Below are 20,557 nucleotides of genomic sequence, written 5' to 3' on the forward strand. Positions count from 1 at the left end.
ACAACTTAAGAGTTACTAATATTTTACCATTTGATGGTGGGTTATGAAAGACATCCATAAATGGCACTAGGACAATACTTTCAAAATAAGACAGACTTCTCAAAAATAAACACTAAGCAGTCAGAAATCTATCAAACTATAGAAAGAACTCGGCAAAAGAAAAACTGTAGTTAACACAGATGGCAAACTCAGTTTTACAAAGTGTAACTTGAGTTCTGGCCCCACAGTATGGTGACACATTACAGGTCATGAAGAACCTCTAGCAGTGTGGAAACAGACCACACCTGAGATTCACAACTGAAGAGACAATACTGACCATTCTCATTTGTCAGTTCTGGCAGACCCTTCCAGGGAGACCTTGCAAAAAAGGTGACAAAATTATGTAATGGTTTGGCTATGGATAAACTGTAAAAAGTGGCAAAAAATTTTGAAATACATTTAAAAAAACTAATGGCAACTGCTAACAGCAACCTCAAGTTGGCTTAGTAAAGCTGTTTAAATATTAAAAGAATGCTACAGGTAATAAATATATACATACAAATATATATCAAAATATATTTAAACTCAATTTGTACATGCTAAGTTTTTTCCACTAGCTGGCCCTTTTGTCCAGAGCAAAGTACAAGGCTACTGCAGTTTAAAACAAAAGGTTGAGTGCAAACCATTGATAACAGCACAAGGAAAAGTTGACATTTTCCACACTTCTAAGATCATCAGTGCATCAAGTATCAGGTTATTTTAGTAATATTTTTATGTAATTTTATTTGGGTTGCATCTGTAATGTGTTATGAAAAGTTGTAAGACAAGTCATTAACACCTGATTTTAGGTTCAAGTTTCAATATCCAGAGGTATCAACCATATGTTAAAAACTGTTTATAACGGTCTACTTATTTGTCATTTGTGATATTTCTGTTTGAGTTACATCACTGAAACAATTTTTTGATAAATAGCTGATGTAAATGTCACATACCCCTGAAGTAAAAAAAAGTAGCCTAGTAACTTATGGATTATACCTGAAATACATTGCCTTATGTAATGATATGAAAAACTGTGCGAGAACATGTAATACTGAGAATCTTTATTAACTTCTTTTCCCTTTAAGATACAAAAGATAACCTTGGCACCTTAAGTACTAACAAAAGAATGGTAATGAGTGTACAAGTCACTAGCAGGGCAGCTGGTAGTGTAATAGTGAGACTGCTGTCTTTGAATTGAAAGGTTGCAGGTTCAAATCTCATTTCTGGCTGTAGTACCCTTGAGCAAGGCACTTACCCTAAATTGCTCCAGTAAAATTACCCAGCTGTATAAATGGGTAAATAATTGTAGTTATCTTTAGACAAAAGTCTCAGGTAAATACAATTCAGTTTAACAATGAACTGCAACTGTTGAGATGCAAATTAGAAGGTATTACAATTCCTATGTTTCATTCACTTATTATCAAAATCAAATGCAGGGACACAGTGATCTGGAAGTATATGCAGGCAGGATACACCCTGAATGCAGCACCAGTCTCAATAGGCCAGTAACAATCCGCCCCATCTTCCATACAAACACTAAAGAAAACATAAGTCACCAGTTCATCTGAAACATGTGTTTGCACTGTGTGAGGAATATTGCCTCCAGTACTTCCCTTTCCAGGGGGTGAAAATGTTTAGGAACTAGGAAGTTTAATCTCTCACACACCTGCTTATCCCATACTGGGTCATGGGGAACCGGAGCCTACCCGGCAACACAGGGCGTAAGACCAGAGGGGGAGGGGACACACCCAGGACGGGACACCCATCCCTTGCAAGGCACCCCAAGCGGGGCTCGAACCCCAGACCCACCAGAGAGCAGGACCCGGTCCAACCCACTGCACCACCGCGTCCCCTGATCACATAACACCTGTACTCAAATTGTTGCATTGGATACCGGTTGCTTACAGAGTTGATTATAAAATCCTACTTTTGAACTATAAGGCAGTACATGGCATTGCTCCGACTTACTTTGTGAGATCACACACACACACACACACATTCTCAGAACCGCTTGTCCCATACGGGGTCACGGGGAACCGGAGCCTACCCGGCAACACAGGGCGTAAGGCTGGAGAGAGGGAGGGGACACACCCAGGACGGGACGCCAGTCCGTCGCAAGGCACCCCAAGCGGGACTTGAACCCCAGACCCACCGGAGAGCAGGACTGCGGTCCAACCCACTGCGCCACCGCGCCCCTCCGCACTTTGTGAGATCATTAGCTCTTATATCCCAGGACGATATCGCCGTTCATTAGATGCAGGTTACCTTAAAGTACCTGTGATCAATAAGACCTCAGTAGGCGGTCGCGCCTTTAGTTATAGAGCACCTAAACTGTGGAATAGTCTACCAGCTACTGTCAGAAATGCCCCGTCTGTTTCTGTTTTCAAATCCCGACTAAAGACTTACATGTTCACTCAGACATTCCACCTCAAATGTAATTTCACCTGCCTTGGTTGTTTATCACCTTTGTAAAAATGCATATTAAATTTAAGTAACATATTACTAACTCTGTTCTATCTTCTTGTTGAGTACTACCTCGCTACAGAAGACCTGAGGAGGCCAGCCAGTGGTGACAGACGAATCCCGTGCTGACTGAGGATCATGTCCATCTGCTATGACGAACGAGACGTTCGTTGCTGAGCTGGGGATCCAAGATGCCATTTAACAACATAATCATTATTATTTGTCACACACTGGCTTACAAATGTTACTTAATCTAGAATGCCCAGAAGGGGTGGGCAACCACTGGCCTGTGGACCCCCAGAGGTTTTTTTTCTCCCTCAGCTTTCAGTTGGGAGTTTTTGTTCCTTTCCCTGGTTGCCAGTAGACATACTTATAACTCTGTAAAAGTACTTTATTATGGTAGCCATTAGTCGACTGTCTTCTTTGTATCTTTTTCTTGCCTTATGTCTGTGTTAAACCGCTCTGTGTCATTGCGTGAGAAGAGCGCTCTATAAAAATAAATTGAATTGAATTGAATTTAGAAAGGACATTCTTCACCAGCAAAACAGTTTCTTCATACACATCTTGTCCCATTTTCTTAGCACAATGAAGTTTTGCACGGAGAAAGTAACCTATTGGCCAAAGCCATTCCTAAAAATGACAGTGCAGTTAATTCTAAAACCATTATTTAATGCAAATGTTAATACCAATACATTTTACTTATGATCAATGTAAGTATACTTATAGGTCCTTGATGGTAATTAAAACCTTTAGCAACATTGTAGTTGTCATTATCCAGAGCATTATCATAGATACCACAGTACACCATATCACTGCAGAGAAGAAAACAGTGTAAACATAAATCTTGGGTACACAATGTAACATATACAGACATTGACTAAACCACTTATCCCAAACGGGGTCGCGGCGAAACAGGGTCTAACCTGGCAACACTGGGTGTAGGGCTGGAGGGGGGAGGGGACACACCCAGGACAGGATGCCAGTCCGTCACAAGGCATCCCAAGCAGGACTTGAACCCCATACCCACTGGAGAGCAGGACACGGTCCAACCCACTGCGGCAACCCCCCCCCCCCCCACTGTATGTATATATTTCTATATTAATTTGTTTTAGTAAAAGCTTGTGTGTTCAAGGTAACCAAAAGTCTAGACTAGAGAAAAAGGCAAAAGAACACCCTAGATTTACATTTACACTAATGTCTTTGGCAAACAGTTTTCTGCAAATCAGTGTACAACTGATAAACAAAAGTGCACTGAACAATACGGTGGACTTAGATGCGTGGAGCATCTGGTCCATTAGAGGATGAGGATTTCTATATATGCCATACAGGCCAAATTAGAACCTTTCAGCTGAAGTCTTTTTAAATTTAAAAATTTTACAACTTACCATGACATTTTCAAATGACACAATATAAGTCATGAGAGTGTTAATATACTGTTACAAAGGTCCTCAAATGTCCTTTACAAACAAATCAATACCGTATGTTCCAGTGTAGCCCAAAATTAATGTTAAATCAGTGTTTTACATTTATTTATTTCTGAAAAATAGACTACATTTTGTTGTTGAACAGCTGGGGTAATCACTCGCTCTAGGTCCAGGGTCTTCATTCCAAGAGGCCCCAGAAGCTTTTCCTTTGTGATATCTAGGGCCTCCCATGCCCTTTCCACTGTGAACCGCTTTGGTGCCTAAAAACATAAATCCCACAAACATACGCAGAATTTTTTGTCACTAACAGGTACCAAAAGCACACATTATGAAGCAAGCAGGTCAACACAATGATGTGAAACATAGCAACAAAACAAGCTAAGTTTTTAGAGTGAGGAACCCACCACAGCCATAGCAACTGGGAAGTTTGGCCTAAGCTGGTAGTCACACCATGGACTGGAGGCCCCAAAATTATTTTTGTAAATGTCTCATTTGTGGATCAGGTTTGGGCACATTTCAAAGGGGTTTTTTGGATCATGTAACACATAGAACATTTTTTCAACATTTTCCTGGATCTTCTGGTTCCATTTGTCATAGGAGATGGGTAACTGCTTTCCTGGAGCATGAGACAAACACTGATCAACATCTTGCAACAAAAGCATAAAAAGACGCAATCACAGGGAAATACCAATCTTTCTTACATTTTTCTGTATTTCAAAATTTCAAAGGTGAATTGAAAGCTCACAGACTCTGGTGCATAGTACTTGCCATTGCTTTGGACCGTGATAGCAGGGGAACACTCCCTTTTTGTGAAGCTCCACAAGCCAATGAAGAGTCGATTTATAAAGACCTACAATCTCCACTGCTGATCCATCCCTAATGCCACACGTGACACAACATACATATTACATAACATACACATAACTAACACAACATACTTGAAAATTTCATTCTGGCTTCTGTTCTCTTCATAGCATGGAAGTAGCATCCACTTGTATACTAAACTACATTTTAATATCATCACATTAATGTCTATGAATGTCTCTAACGCGGGGGTGTGGTGGTGCAGTGGGTTGAACCGGGTCCTGCTCTCTGGTGGGTCTGGGGTTCGAGTCCCGCTTGGAGTGCCTTGTGACGGACTGGCATCCCATCCTGGGTGTGTCCCCTCCCCCTCTGGCCTTATGCCCTGTGTTGCTGGGTAGGCTCTGGTTCCCCGCGATCCCATATGGGACAAGTGGTTCAGAAAGTGTGCATGTGTGTTTGTCTCTAATGTCGGTAGACTTAAATGCAATGTTTGATACTATTGAGCATAACATTTTAGTAGACTTAGATATCATTTTGGACTGTTGGGCACAGTTCTTAATTTTCTTAGTTCTTAAATCGTCAGTATGTGTAGAGTTATTACATTAATGTTTGATTATTATTTTGTCTAACCTTAGCTATAGGTTGCCTCAAGGATCTGTTATTTTTCCCACTTAAAGTAGAAAAGATAAATAAGATTTTTCGTAGGAAATCACGTCTTTATTAGAGTGGTGTAGAGTACAGATACAGTAATTGTCAAGTTCTCATTCTGTTATCTGAGGACTTGTAAGTTGTCAGTGGCGAGCCCATACCCCCCTTCGTTGCACTTCGCTAAAGCGCTTTGGCATGTTGGCTCTTGTTCTACCACACGGTACAGAAAGAAACAGATAACAAAGGGAGTGGCTTTAACCATCATGATAAAAAATGCAGGTTTATTACAGAAGGAAGAAAATTTAGTTCAGCATGTATATTTCAACCAGAAACTGTACAATGGGTATACTGGATGGATGGAGTAACCCTGAGCAAGGCCCACCTGAACCTGCTCGCCCCAGACGGGGGGCAGGGAACCGGAGCCTAACCTGGCACACAGGGCGTAAGGCCGGAGGGGGAGAGGACACACCCAGGACGGGACGCCAGGCTATCGCAAAGCACCCCAAGCAGGACTCGAACCCCAGACCCACCGAAGAGCAGGACCCGGACCAGCCTCCCGCACCCCCATAATGGGTATACTGAAATAAAGAAATTAGCTTTAAGGCTATATTGAAATGATGAGAATGGAGGGGCATCTCTTATACTAGTTGGCAGATCTTTCTAGAGTTTGGTTAGTTTACTGATGCCTGGGAGGGTGGGCGGTCAGGTAGGCTAGGTCACTCTGATTTGTGTTGGATGACCATGGCTGACCAGAGGTTTATTTTCTCCAGTGTTATGCCAGTCTGGAGTTTTTGTTTTTCGCTCCTTCATTGACTGCTGGATACTTCATCATCACAAAGGACAATGTCTACTGTCTCATCTTTCTTTAAGTAAATTACCTTATTGTCTTTGTTGTACTTATTACATTAATATATGAGGATAAGTTGAGATGTATGGCAAAGCTCAATCAAGCTAAATGTACCTCGTTCAGACTCATGCTAAAGTTGCCTGGGTGTGGCTGGTATTCCTTTATTGTGTGCTCTCTCACTTTCTCCCATTTTATCCATCCATGTTCCACAATTAAATTGATTTCCGCCATAAACAAACTCGGTGTCCATATTAACTTTAGCTACAACACTGAACCCTGAAAAAAGACACAATTACTTGTTGAACTGACACTTTTCACCAGAGCAGCTAAGAATGAGTTACCCATTTACAGAGTCAGGTCATTTGTACTGGAGCAATTCAGGGTAAGTACTTTGCTCAAGAGTACTACAGCAGTAGTTGGATTTGAACTTGGGTCCTTTGAGTGCAAGGCAGCTTTAATCCCCACACCTGCTGTAGAATTTAAAACACATAGTCTCACCTGTGTAACACAGGTAAAAAAACTGGCCATGTGTGACAATTTAAAAAACTGTCCATTAGACCCAATTTTTGTCATTCTTTCAGTAATAAACACACACACACATTTTCAGAACCGCTTGTCCCATACAGGGTCGCGGGGAACCGGAGCCTACCCAGCAACACAGGGCGTAAGGCTGGAGGGGGAGGGGACACACCCAGGACGGGATGCCAGTCCGCCGCAAGGCAACCCCAAGCGGGACTTGAAACCCAGACCCGCTGGAGAGCAGGACCCGGTCCAACCCACTGCGCCACCCCCAGTAATAAACTGGAGATTTCTATTCAACAGAGGCACCTTTCTTCATGACCCACCGCAAAACATTGAATGGTTTAAATGGGATTAATTCAGGTAGGTAAATAATATGCAACCTTGTGCTTTTGTAAACCAGATATTTTCTTGCTGACTGGAAATCCTTTTTGCACTGACCATAACATCTTATTAAATACTGAAAGTGACACAGTTTACACTTGGATGTCTTCCTCACCTTCATCCCTCATATTTCGGTCTATCTGCAGGCCAGAATTTCTCTCTCGAAAGTCTACCCCCTGCATATGGCACTGCATGGCCTCATGGATAACATCGTATAGTGGCTGATCCTTGGAAATTCATCTGAAAGACAGGGAATGAAAAACTGTTAAATTGGGGAAAAATAGAAAAAAGCAACACACCCCCTATTCACTAAACCACTAATAAGAAACTATAGCAACTGCAAAGCATCTTCTCTCTGTCTGTATTAAGGCACTGGCGGGCGGTGGTTCTGAGTCATCTGTGGTGTACATCCTTGACACGGGGCACTTGATGATGTTGATGCCACCAGGCACCATGCTGCAGAAGTCCTGGATGCATTGCAGCCACCACCACACAGCATCTCTGCAGTTGAACCTTGCACAGACACCCTCACTAAGAAGGTTGGGGATCAGCCCATGCCTCAGGGTGCCAGCAAATGCCAGAATGATCTTCCTGCAAAGAAAGGTGGAACAGGAAGAAACATTTCAAATCTTTAAAGCACTTAAATAATGACTGGCTTTAGTTCTATACCATTGAAACATTTTATTTTGACAACTTATGTATGTTAGAACTTTTACCAAATTGTGTGGTCTGAAACTTCAGTACCGTGGCATTACCAAAATTCCCAATTTGTTGTGCATTGCATCAGTAAAGATACAATATATGATGTTAGCATGACTTAAAACACACACACACACACACACACACACACTGTCTGAACCGCTTGTCCCATATGGGGTCGCGAGGAGCCAGAGTCTAACCCGGCAACACAGGGCGTAAGGCTGGAGGGGGAGGGGACACACCCAGGACAGGATGCCAGTCTGTTGCAAGGCACCCCAAGCAGGACTTGAACCCCAGACCCACTGGAGAGTAAGACCTGGTCCAACCCACTGCGCCACTGTGCCCCCCGCATTATTTAATAATCTTCCTTATTTTTTGTCTAATTTACAAAGGAAGGGGTGACTGGCTTGTTTACATACTCTTCATAAAAAAGGCGACATTTGAAAAATTAAGTTCATATGACCTGCATGTCATTTAGTGTCCATTCATTCAACACACTGTCCGTCCGTCAGTCAAACAAATTCATAGTAACACAGAATGACACGCAGTGCTGTACTAATACTCAACATACAGTGGCATGTAGGGCTACAGTAATACTCATTTAGTTCATGTTTCCCTGGATACTGACCTGGCTTCAAGATATCGACCAGTGATCAGCATCAGGCCACGCAGAGCGATGAACGTGTCCCGGACCCAGGAGGAAAAATCCCAGCCAAAAGAGGCAGACCTTTGGAGAAGAGGAAGATAGACTGAAAATGTGGTACTGTCAGAGTTTGTAACATGTATGTGTATTTTGGACAGCCTGTCCCACATTCATAACATGTACGTATACTCTGTATGTATTTTGGCACACACACAGCATTGTTGTACAGCCTGACCTGCAGCCAAGGACATGCAGCACTGCTCCATCCTCTGAGTGCTGGCGGTAAGTCGGTATGGTACATTGCTCAGGGTGGATGATAGGGGTGGCAGGGCAGGGAAGCGGCCAATGCCAGCCACTTGTACCAAACCCAGGGGCAGGAGCTTCACAAATGTGGACCCTCTCTGCACAAAGCTAACGAGAATAGAGCTGTTAGCAGGACAACAAACACTGTACTCTCAAATCTGCTCCCTGAGGTATACCTTTGCAGGAGCTAACCATCCATCCATCCATCAATCCATCCATCTTCTGTCCCGCTTATCCTAAAAGGGTCATGGTGGCAGCAGGGAGAGCAGAGAGGCTCAGCCGGCCCTGTCCCCCGCAACTTCCTCTAGCTCAACCTGGGGGATCCCCAGCCGTCCCCAGGCCAACTGTGAGATATAATCCCTCCAGTGGGTCCTGGGCCGACCTCGGGGCCTCGTCTCAGTTGGCCATGCCTGGTATACCTCCAGAGGGAGGCGTCCAGGGGACATCCTTATCAGATGCCCAAACCACCTCAACTGGCTCCTCTCAATGTGAAGGAGTAGCGGCTCTACTCTGAGCTCCTCCCGGGTGTCCGAACTCCTCACCCTGTCATGGAGAGTGAGTCCCAGCACCCTGTGGAGAAAAATAATTTCGGCTGCTTGTATCCGCGATCTTATTCTTTCGGTCATCACCCAGAGTTGATGGCCATAGGTGAGGGTAGGGATGTAGATCGACCAGTAAATGGAGAGCTTTGCCTTATGGCTCAGCTCCCCCTTCACCACTACAGTCCGGTACAGCGACCGCATTACTGCTGCCGCTGCTCCCAGTCTGTGGCCGATCTCACGCTCCCTTCTTCCCTCATTCGTGAACAAGACCCCAAGACACTTGAACTCAAGTATTCCAGTATCTTGAGGAGCTAACCAGTCAAAATACAAGTTATGAAACTTCCCCCAAAGCCTGTTTGTATATTGCTCTTGAGTGGGGGACATTGGTTTCAGTCGTGTAGTGAGGAGGCTCAGGGAATCAAACTTTTTCTTTCGTTGGATAAAATAGGTGGCTGGGCTTCTCTATCCCTCAGCACTCAAAGAAACACCTCCAGACAGCTGGGAATCTAAAGGACTATGGGTGAAAAGGCCTCTCCACCAAGTATGGTGCACTGTCTGGAGAAACCTTCAGCTCTGGTAACCCCAACTGATTAGCCCTTAAAGTAGATAGATCTAAGGCATGTTCTAAAACAAGGAGAGATGGCCCAAAAGAGAGGTTCTTCAAGATTTTATGCAAAAGCCCCTCCCGACAAACAACCTTCCAACGAGTGCATAAAGTGCTGAGAGCCTATAATTCCCTAGGCAATGAATGTTGCACTGTATGCCTGTGTCTCAAGGTGCTTCTCATCCACTAAAACCACACAATACAAAACACAAGACCAATGACTAATCTCCTCACCTGAGCCAAACAAAGCAGTGCTGCTGCACAGTCGCACACACCTGGTGTCATTTTCCCCTGTTTTGCTGCATTGCTTCCCAATTAGCGTCATACAGTGACTCAGCAGAACACCAGGCCAAGTGTGTATAATAGAATGCTTTTCTAGGCAACCGTCCAAACAGCCTCTTTTCATCAAAGTACAATCACAACAAAAATAACCAACAGATCTGCATTGTGTCTATGTACATCCGAGCAAAGGCTGTTTTGTGACTCCTTAGGTCTGTTTACTTGGACATCATAGGAATTGTGATAAAAGATATCTCCTTTGAAACATGGCATACTACTGCACATTTTAACCATAAAACAATAAATAATGAACAAAAACAGGCTAAAACCAGACAGACACCTGAGGTGATGAGTTTGCAAAATTCAGAAGGACAGACAGGTCTTTACCACAAAAGTCCCTGCTGTGAAGGTGAGTTCAGAAAGTCCTGACAGTGACTGATGTAATCTGACCCTGTGTGCCCCACCCCCATCCTTGAGGAGTATAGATGAAATGTGGGGGTGGAACTGATGACTTTCGTGGTTTTACGCATCACCCACACTTTGCTTATGGCTGTCCTCCAACTAAACCTTACTTCACAATATAACCACGAGAGTCAGTCTTGTCCTGGTTCTGTCTGAACTGGACTGGTGACTCCAAAAGTGATCACCTGTGCTTAGTTTCTCTCAATAAACTACAACTGCTTAGCTCAGACTGTAGGTATTTTTACATTTTGAATCAAAATTCTTATAAGCAAAATGGATTTTTAATAAAAATTAACTGATACAACTGCATTGTTTTGCATTTCAGAGAACTGGAATGAATGAATGAATGAATGAATGAGAACATTATTTTTCCCAAAAGAATAAGAGACTACAGCAACACAACAGCATACATACAACGAGAGCAAAAGAAGAATGAAACAAAAACCAACAGAGACTGGAATCACTCTACAGGTATACAGTTATATCTGGACAGAAAACCTAGACTAATGTAAAAAAGTAGTACAGATAAAGCTCATTACCATTCTGGCAGTGGAAGGTCACTTACCTGACACTAAGATAACTCATTATAGAGCTTAATGGCTGTTGGCCTTCACAAACTTTAAATCAAAATATGCTTAAACAATAACAAATATTGGAATTAAAATGGAAACTTAATTACTATTATTTTAGAGTGAGCACAAGTAAAGGTGGGTTGGAAAGAAACTTAAACCTAAAATGCTCTTAAATTCAGCTGAACAAAGATCTGTTGCACTCAAATTGTTGGTGAACTGGCAAAAATTTGCTATGCGTTTAAAGATTTTAATAACATTAATATGATAGGTACTTTAAATGTTATTGTGTTCATTTGATCAATACCCATAAAATGCAGCAAAATAAAATCTGGCTAAGAGCCCATTTACAATGACGTCTGTAGAAAATTGTGTAAAAAATTCCCCCCAGAACTCTTTCCATGACGTAAATGCACCATTTGGCAGTTTCGTATATGGAGAAACCTGCTAAGCAGGATCAGTAACCCTACCATATGAACATGGAATCAGTTGTGAAATTGGGATCCTTTGTTTGCAACATCTCCATAAAAAATGTTATATAACAGGAATGCCTTTAAAAAAATATTCTTCGGTGTCTCTTTTAAATCCATCTTTTGTTAACTATGTTGCTTAATATGTCTCCAGGATTTTGCTAATTTTTTCTAGTAACCATAGTTTTCTTTGCCAGCCTGGTTTTGTTTTGTATGCCCTGAACAGAGTTTAAAGAGATTTTAGACTTGCATCTGCTTGTTTGTTTTGGTTGCCATTGTTGGAAGAGTTTTGATTTTTATTAGGAATCTTAGCTGACAGGAATTAGCCTGGTTTTAATAGCAGCTGGTGACCTGTAGCGGTAGCAGTTGCGGCAGCCTCTTGGTGCAAAGACAAGGGAGTCTACCTGTAGGAGTCCACCGGCATCATGTTCCATGAGGGATCATGTGTCAAACATGATGTCGACCATCAAAGTTCGATGTCACCACCACCACTGGAGACCCGGACGCTCCCGCTGCTACAGTAACCTGGTTTATCCTCGTCTGTCAAACCCTCCATCCTGCTTCAATTTCTCCATGGGACTCTGGAACTGCCAATCTGCAGTAAGAAAGGCTGACTTCATACCAGTCTACGCCTCCCATCTCTCACTGGACCTCCTGGCCCTAAATGAAACTTGGATCACCCCAGACAACACAGCCACACCTGCAGCTCTCTCCACTAACTACTCCTTCTCTCATATCCCTCATCTCTCCAGCAGAGGTGGAGGCACAGGCCTGCTCATCTCTTCCTGATGGGAATATTCTGTTCTCCATCTCCACCTGCATGATCTGTCCTCCTTTGAATGGCATGTTGTCTCTATCATTACTCCAATTACTCTTATTATGGTTGTTTTTAATCGCTCTTCTGGCCCTTTCAGCTGCTTCTTGGATGACCTTGACATCTTGTTGAGCTCTCTTCCAGGGGACAGTGCTCCGTTGACTTTCCTGGGTGACTTCAACCTGCATGACAACGACATTCATGCAAGCAGCCTTCTGTTGCTCCTACAGTCCTTCGATCTCTCCCTGTCCCAGTCCCCTGCTACTCATGAAACAGGCAATTGCTTTGACCTTGTATTTTCCCGTACCTGTGGCTGTCCTGTCCTCTGTCATTCCTCTGCATGTCTCTGATCACTTCTTCATTTCCTTTCAACCCTGCCTCACCACTAATCCCTCTCCCTTTTTCTGCACCCACTGTCACCTTCAGTCGCAACTTAAAATCTCTCTCACTTTCCTGCTTTGCCTCTGCCATGCTGTCCGCTCTCCCTTCTGTTGCACAATTCTCAGATCTATCAACAGACAATGCCACTAACATTTTCCTCTGTTCCCTATCTTCCTCCCTTGACTCTCACTGTCCACTATCTTCCAGACCAGCACATCCCTGTGCTATCCCATGGCTGACTGATATGCTACGTGCAAACAGGACAAAACTCCGGGCTGTAGAGCGAAGATGGGGAAAATCCAAGACTTGCTCGGACCTGGATGCCTACAAACTATTCTTAGCTACTTTTCATTCTGCTGTCTCTTCAGCTAAAACCTTCTTCTACCACAACAAAATACATACATACATACACAGTCTGAACCGCGTGTCCCATACGGGGTCGTGGGGAGCTGGAGCCTAACCCGGCAACATAGGGCATAAGGCTGGAGGGGGAGGGGACACACCCAGGACGGGATGCCAATCCATCGCAAGGCACCCCTAGTGGGACTCAAACCTCAGATCCACCAGAGAGCAGGACCCGGTCCAACCCACTGCACCACCGCGCCCTCCACAACAAAATACAGTCTGCAACTAAGAAACCAGACAGACTCTTTACTATCTTCTCATCCCTTCTGTGCCCTCTGCCTCCTCCTCCTCCTCTCATTGCTGAGGACTTTGTTTTTCAGAGACAAAGTCAAAGCAATTACTGACAGGTTCTCAGCATCACCCAGCCCGGTTTGCCCTGGACTTCCCCGCAAAGCTATACTCTCCAAATTCAAGCCACTTTCCGAATCTGAAATCTCCAACCTCCTGACATCATCACCTGATATCAAGCCACCGCCTGCTCGCTTGTTCTGTAGGAGTGACGATGGGAACAGTTCATGTTCTCACAACTCTCCACCATCATCTCTAAGATCATCAGCTCCTCGCTCTCCTCTGGCTGTTTCCCAGCTGCCTTCAAAACTGCTCTCATTTCACCTCTGTTAAACAAAGCCTCTCTGGATCCTAACTCAGTCCAAAACTACAGACCAGTCTCCCTCCTTTCCTTCCTGTCTGAAACTCTAGAGTAGACGGCCTGTCATCAACTATCTGAATTCCTCACCCAGAACCATCTCCTTGATGAATATCAGTCTGGTTTCAAAGTTGGTCACTCCACTGAGACGGCGCTTCTGGCGGTGTCTGATGCTCTCCAGTCAGCTAGAGCTGCCTCCCTCTCCTCGGTCCTCATCCTCCTCGATCTGTCTGCAGCATTCAACAGTATTAACCACCAGATTCTATTCTCCTCTCTTAGGCAGCTTGGGATCAAAGGAGCGGCACTAAGATCGTTTGAGTCCTACCTATCTGACAGGTCCTATTAAGTGGTCTGGCCGTGCTCCTGTTCTTCTCCTCTGCCTCTGTCAGGGTTCGTTACTGGGTCCCTTCTCTTCTTGATGTACACTTCCTCCCTCAGCCTGGTCATAGCCTCCCATGAATTCAAATACCACTGCTATGCTGATAATACCCAGCTCTTCCTCTTCTTTCTACCTGGAGCATCAAACATTTCTGCATGCATTGCTGCCTGCCTGTCAGACATCTCTGTATGGATGTCTGATCACCACCTCCAACTCAACCTCTCCAAAAAAGAGATTGTTCACCTCACAGCTGGCCTGCCCTGCTGTCACGATCTATCGATCAAACTGGACAACTCATTCATTTTGCCTACCTCCTTGGCTAAGAATCTGGGAACGATGATTGACTTAAGTCTATCATTCTCTGCAGATTCATCCTGCGTAATAGCCATAGGATCCATCCTTACCTCAACTGACTCTGCCCAAATACTCATCCAGGCTATGGTGACATCCCATCTGAACTCTCTTTTGTGTGGCCTTCCTGCTGCTGCTATAACCTCGGCAGCTGATACAGAATGCTACTGCACTAGTTGTGTTTGACTTGCCAAAGCGCTCCCATGTATCTCCTCTACTTGTTTCTCTCCACTGGCTTCCTATAGCTGCCCGGATCAAATTTAAGACCCTGATTATTGCCTACAAATACATCAATAGAACCGCTCCTTGCTATTTACACGACTTGATAAATTACTACACCCCAACCAGAGCACTTCGCTCATCTGCTTCTGCCCACTCGGTGGTCCCGCACACAAAAGGTAAAGCACGGAGGTTCTCAGTTCTGGTTCTGTTGTGGTGGAATGACCTACCCCTCTCGTTCAGAACTGCTAAAACTCTGTCCACATTCAAGAAGGGTCTGAAAACTCACTTCTTCCGGACTCAAGCTCATGTATGGTGTAAATGTTCATACACCGTAACTTTATGATCATGTCCAGATAAGCCTTTACATAGCCACTACTCCTGTACCCTGTATTGTATGTAAATGTTTGTGTACCTTTTTAAATTAAAAAAAAATGTAGGAAGGTGATCAGGAATTGTCTGTTCTGTTTTATGCATCCACTCAGGTCACGAACATCAGTGCATAAAGGGAAAGAAACAAACTAAGTTTACTTAAGAATCACATGTCTGAAACTATGGCTCTCTTTCTCATAACTTGATGCTCAAATTGTATTTCTCTGAGATGTATGTCGCTTTGGAGAAAAGCATCTGTTAAATGAATAAATGTAAATGTAATAGCAATGAAATAGCAGAATGAGTACAGGTAAACAGCCATACAGTACTGGAGAGTGAGTAATGAAGGGAACTGCTCTCTTATATTTTGTTATGATAAGTAATGTTAATTAATAGTTGTGACCATTTTAATGGGGTATGGTGATATTTGAGCATAAACAGGAATCAATTTTGGGGCTCAGGAACACTTTAAAATTTTTACCATTGAAAGAAATGGTAATTTTGTTTGATTTATGACAGTTCACCTTATGATGGGCTTTTCTGAATCAAATGACCTTTGTAAAGTAGGAGAAGACTGCACTGTTTTCAAGCCACTACTGTCAATGGTTTCAGGTAACTGCCAACTGGAATCAAATCTATGCTTGTTTCTTGGAAAATCTGAATAATAGTGTGAGTTGGTGCTGCCTTGCTTAAAAGCTGGGAGGAGGAACCATTTAACCGATTTCTTGTTTTGCTCCTTGAAGGCCACAATACTTAAGAGGGATCCATAAAAGAATACTGTAAAATCCCCTACCATCCTCTTGTTCTTCAACATCACAGCGGAACAGCAACACATTCAAGTCTGCAAGTGTGAACTTGGACATTATCCTGTGTTTGAGAAGGGAACAGAAAACAATATCTTTGTTATAGGATACCTGATGAAACTTCATTTTTGAATATGATCAGTGTAGAGCTGTATGCAATACTTAACTGATTTCCTTGGTTGAAAAAAATACTTAGAGTGTCAGTGCTGATTTGAGAATAGCAGGATCCTTGTTGTCAGGTAAGCTTCCAGACTGGAAACGAGGATTGAATTGTATGAGATGATGACGAATCATGCCAATCAGTTGCTGGGCTTTGGGGTCCAGGCTCACCCTCTCAGGAAGGCATCAAGGTTCTCAAGGTATTTAGAAGGGCCTTCCTCCACACATAATGTCTATAGCCGCTTGTCCTGCAGCGAGCCGGAGACTAGCCTGGCGACGCGGGGTGCCAGTCCACTGCAGAGTACCACAAGCAGGACTCGAACCCCAGACCCACCACACAGCAGGCCCCGGCCAAACCCGCTGGACATCCTGGCAGTGTTCCTGGAGGACATGAAGAAGACCAGAACATCCTAGGCATCTGGACTGAACACAGACACTTTTTAGCTTGCCTGTGTCTTGACCCTGCGGGGATGGACTGGTACAGCCACCCACTGACATATTTTACCTTAACCAAGGCAAAAGGCGATCGATCAGGGTCACCCTTCCTCCTGCCATTTGTGTCTTGGCTAAGGACACACCAATAGAACTTGGAAGAACATGAAGTGCCAGAGTTGTTTAGAGATAGACCCAAACCGCTGTGCCCGCTGCAGGGAAAAAGACCATCTTTCCCACAGCTGCACGCAGCGCAAGCCGTCCTATGCGGGGGATTTATACTTGTTTTGAAACTGTGAAGTTTTTCCCCCACTCTTTGTATTTGGAAAGATAAATTTATGTTTAGATGAGTGAATAATCTCTGTTATGTTTATAATGGGAAAGTTTTAATGATGTATTGTCTGGATGTGTTTTTGTGTCTTCGTAATTTTCAATTTTGGAGTATTTTAATTCTTATCGTATTAAAGATTGAGAAAAAAATTCATACTAAATTAACAATTTGTGGGGGGTGCGGTGGCGCAGTGAGTTGGACCGGGTCCTCCTCTCTGGTGGGTCTGGGGTTCGAGTCCCGCTTGAGGTGCCTTGTGGCGGACTGGCGTCCCGTCCTGGGTGTGTCCCCTCCCCCTCTGGCCTTATGCCCCGAGTTGCCGGGTAGGCTCCGGTTCCCCACGACTCCGTATGGGACAAGCGGTTCAGAAAATGTGTGTGTGAATAATTTGTGTCTTGTCTCTCATACACTTGTAAAATCATATTTACAACTCAACATTCTGTATCTGGGGATGCAGGGACCTGGTGGCACAGTGGACTTGGTCTGTGCCTGCTCTCTGGTGGGTCTGGGGTTTGAGTTCCGCTTGGGGTGCCTTGCATCAGCCTGGTGTCCCTGGGTGTATCCCCTCCCCCTTCAGCCTTATACCCTATGTTGCCGGCTTAGGCTTGCCGTGACCCCGCTTGGGACAAGTGGTTTCAATTTGTGTGTGTGCATGCATTCTGTATCTAATAACAGTTGAGGGTCCAAGTACATTTAATAATCTTACAAAATATTTACACTGTTACAAAATTTCTGCTGCTTTCTATTTACAGATTTTAGTTGTTTTCTAAATATAAGGAAAGATTACTGACAATTAGTTTCCCAGCATGACAGCTAAAAGAATGTCCCAGACCTTTTGATTGACTAGTGTTTTGTCAGCTGAAGGTGGGTTCACCTGAATACAATGACACTTCCTGAAGTCAAGCCCTGAAATACAATCTCCTGCACAAACTCACTGCAACCTCTGGAAGTCACACCTACCTGCTTCACAATCCTGCTGTCTCCTAGGTTCACAAGGAAAAGAGAAAGACCACATTACACACACAGTCAACATCACTACCTGCTCTCCTTTGAATTTTTGAATTCTGATTTAGTTCAAACAGCTTTAAATTCCAGAGAAAAAATGGCTGCAAAACAGCATTAGTATAAAACACACTTTTTACAATTTAATGTACTACATTAAAGAATACAAATGTTTTCTACGCTACATCATTTTACAGACTGCATTAACAAGCTGTCAAAATATTGTACTACACCTGCTTCCGATTGTGATATATGAAAAATATAAAGAAAAAGAACAAAAGAAAATGTATTTTAACTTTCAGTGTTGCATGATTAGTAAAAGATCAAGTGTAATGTCTTTCTGATTTATGTTTGACAGCTTTAAATAAACTGCTTTGCATTGAGGCATTATAGTGAATTAAACCACAATCAGCTGGGAAGAAAGAGGAAGTGACACTGCAGCCAGGGCCTTCTTTGTTCCTGCTTTGAAAGAATGCATTGAAATCTGAGCGACAAGGTTTCAAAAACTACATACATTTCTGCTGGGCAGTAATACTTAACGCACCGCAAGGTACTAGAGGTTTTAAAGTGGGTTGGAAAAATGCACCCACAGGCTCCCCACCAAAGCGGTATACCAGCCTGCCCTCTTCGTGGCTGTCCTGGGCACTCACGGCCTCTGGGTGAGGAATAGACATTTAACTCTGGTTACTCAGCTATGTTAATTCTTAACCATTAAAAAAAAGAACAATATTTATCAATGCAATAAAGGCCAAGCACTCGAGTTAAGGTATTTGGACGGCTATTCATGTCTACAGTATGTTCTCATGTTGCCATCATGCTGTTTCTGGATATGAAGTGTGGGTGAGGTGTGTTCCTCTTATTCATTTCCTTGTAATTGTGCTTCCAGAGTTTCATGCTGATAAACTTAACCTAGAAATGCAAGAAATGACTTAAGATTAAAGAAGCAAAGAATCCTCTACACCTCACCCCCTACCACAGTACTAAGGGGGGGAAAAATAAGAGCAGCTTTGTATGAAAGTTAAAACAACACAGCCTGGGTTATTTAAAGCCTCTTTCTATGGACAAAACAGTGGCAGTTTGTTATACTGGTCTGATGTTCCCTGTCTCAAGTCACAATGGCACAAGTGCCTTAATTTTCTAGAAACTCAGGAGACCGCCACGATTGCCACGCACAAAACTAAAAGAACCAGAGAACAGAATTAAATAAACACAAAGAGAAAAGGGAAAAAAGAAATCTTCAAGCAGAACATGCGTGACTAATTCAACAGCATATGATACCAGTCTGAAGTTTCCCAATACCTCTGATTAGACTGGTAATCCCTAGACGATTTACAAAGACATTGTCAACCAGTTCGCTGCCTGTAAAGAGCTCTGCTATCACATACAGATTGGGCCTGACAGCCCTGGCCGTGGCCAACATTTCCTACGGAGCAGAACAAACAGCACGTCACATGATGGTTTTTGCCCAGCCTCACATGACACACAACACAGTGCTAGAAAGGACAAAATTCCTTTTAGTGTAACTAAGAGACAAATTTTTAAAATGTCTTTCCCAACCTTTTTGAATGTTTCTGAGCCTGGGAGTGCACATCCATATATACATACATGAATAAATTTGACAGAGATCTGACGGCACACACAAAACAGTACAGGCCTCCAACACTTCATTGACCATTAAGTATCCGAGACACTAAAAGGAGAAATACAAAGTCCTCTACAGTATTTAAAATAAACAAACACCAGAAAACTCCAATCTATTCAGATGGCCACACATCCCAGAGAAATCTAAATTATACAACGACTACCAGCTTAAGTTTTAATAATGGCACCGTGAAACAAAGACAGTCTTGTGTGCACAGTTTTGCTAAAAATTTCGAGAACCTTTTGGAATTCTTTGGATTTCTGCATGAATGAATTGTAAAATGTGATCTGATCTTCACCTAACTCATAATAATAAACAAAGAGAGTTAAGAAACACATACATGCAATATTTTACTTTATCACTCTGTTGAACAAATCGCTTGATCAATTTAGGTACCTGACAAAGTATGTGAGCCTTTATATTTAGTAACAACTGTAACCTCCTTTGTGGACAATAACATTTCTGTGTGGTACTCTCCCATGAACACCACTCTAGGTTTTTTGGTTTTGGTTCAAGAGATGCACGCAGATGCTTAGTCGTCACCTTAAGGTTCCTTGTCGCTTTTTTGAGGATTGTACGGGGTGCCTTAGCACTCATCTTTGAAATATGCCCAATCCTGGAGAGACAGAAACGGTGCTGAATTTCTTCTGTCTGTAAACTGTCTGCCTGACTGTGGACCGATGGAGGCCCAACTCTTTAAAAATTAGTTTGTAACACTTTGGGGTCTAAAGAGCTTCAACAACTCTTCCGAGGTTTTCTAAAATCTCTTTTGATTGGGCCACATTGCAGTTCAGTATAATTCTGTTACAAAAAGAGGGTAATCAAACTTGTGTGTGTGTGTGTGCCTTTGTTTAAAATGGCAGGGCAGGTCAAACCCACACAACTGAATGGAACACCTAACTCATTGAATGGAATACCTGACTCCAATTACCCTTTTTTCAAGATG

General features: G+C 43.2%; 1 protein-coding gene across 4 annotated transcripts; it reads right to left on the reverse strand.

The window, feature by feature from the left end:
* Positions 1-4,674: 4,674 nt before the first annotated feature.
* On the reverse strand, positions 4,675-18,084 carry LOC108935483 (glycogen debranching enzyme-like). Of its 4 annotated transcripts, XM_018754125.2 has the most exons (8): positions 17,928-18,084; positions 16,379-16,588; positions 16,245-16,300; positions 16,039-16,112; positions 8,685-8,860; positions 8,435-8,533; positions 7,223-7,698; positions 4,675-4,781 (listed from the first exon to the last, which is right to left on the reverse strand). In XM_018754125.2, exons 4-7 carry the CDS (start codon positions 16,078-16,080, stop codon positions 7,425-7,427), a joined length of 591 nt encoding a protein of 196 aa, XP_018609641.1. In that variant the 5' UTR covers positions 16,081-16,112; positions 16,245-16,300; positions 16,379-16,588; positions 17,928-18,084; the 3' UTR covers positions 4,675-4,781; positions 7,223-7,424. The 4 variants fall into 4 exon arrangements, 3 of the variants coding, with proteins under 3 accessions (XP_018609641.1, XP_018609642.1, XP_018609643.1); XM_018754126.2 differs by lacking the exon at positions 17,928-18,084 and having other exon boundaries at positions 16,379-17,139; XM_018754127.1 differs by lacking the exons at positions 16,039-16,112; positions 16,245-16,300; positions 16,379-16,588; positions 17,928-18,084 and adding an exon at positions 12,083-12,233.
* Positions 18,085-20,557: the final 2,473 nt, after the last annotated feature.

This window comes from Scleropages formosus, chromosome 9 (assembly GCF_900964775.1).
Source record: "Scleropages formosus chromosome 9, fSclFor1.1, whole genome shotgun sequence".
Classification (NCBI taxonomy): Eukaryota; Metazoa; Chordata; class Actinopteri; order Osteoglossiformes; family Osteoglossidae; genus Scleropages; species Scleropages formosus.

Bases quoted from the DNA above. Each gene is read 5' to 3' on its own strand.
- LOC108935483 (XM_018754125.2), bottom strand. From the start codon at position 16,080: ATGTGTTGCTGTTCCGCTGTGATGTTGAAGAACAAGAGGATG. The intron at 8,534-8,684 runs GTCAGGCTGTAC...TCTTCTCCAAAG, and splicing joins CTGCATGTCCTTGGCTGCAG to GTCTGCCTCTTTTGGCTGGG. The intron at 7,699-8,434 runs GTCAGTATCCAG...CTTTCTTTGCAG, and splicing joins GGTCGATATCTTGAAGCCAG to GAAGATCATTCTGGCATTTG.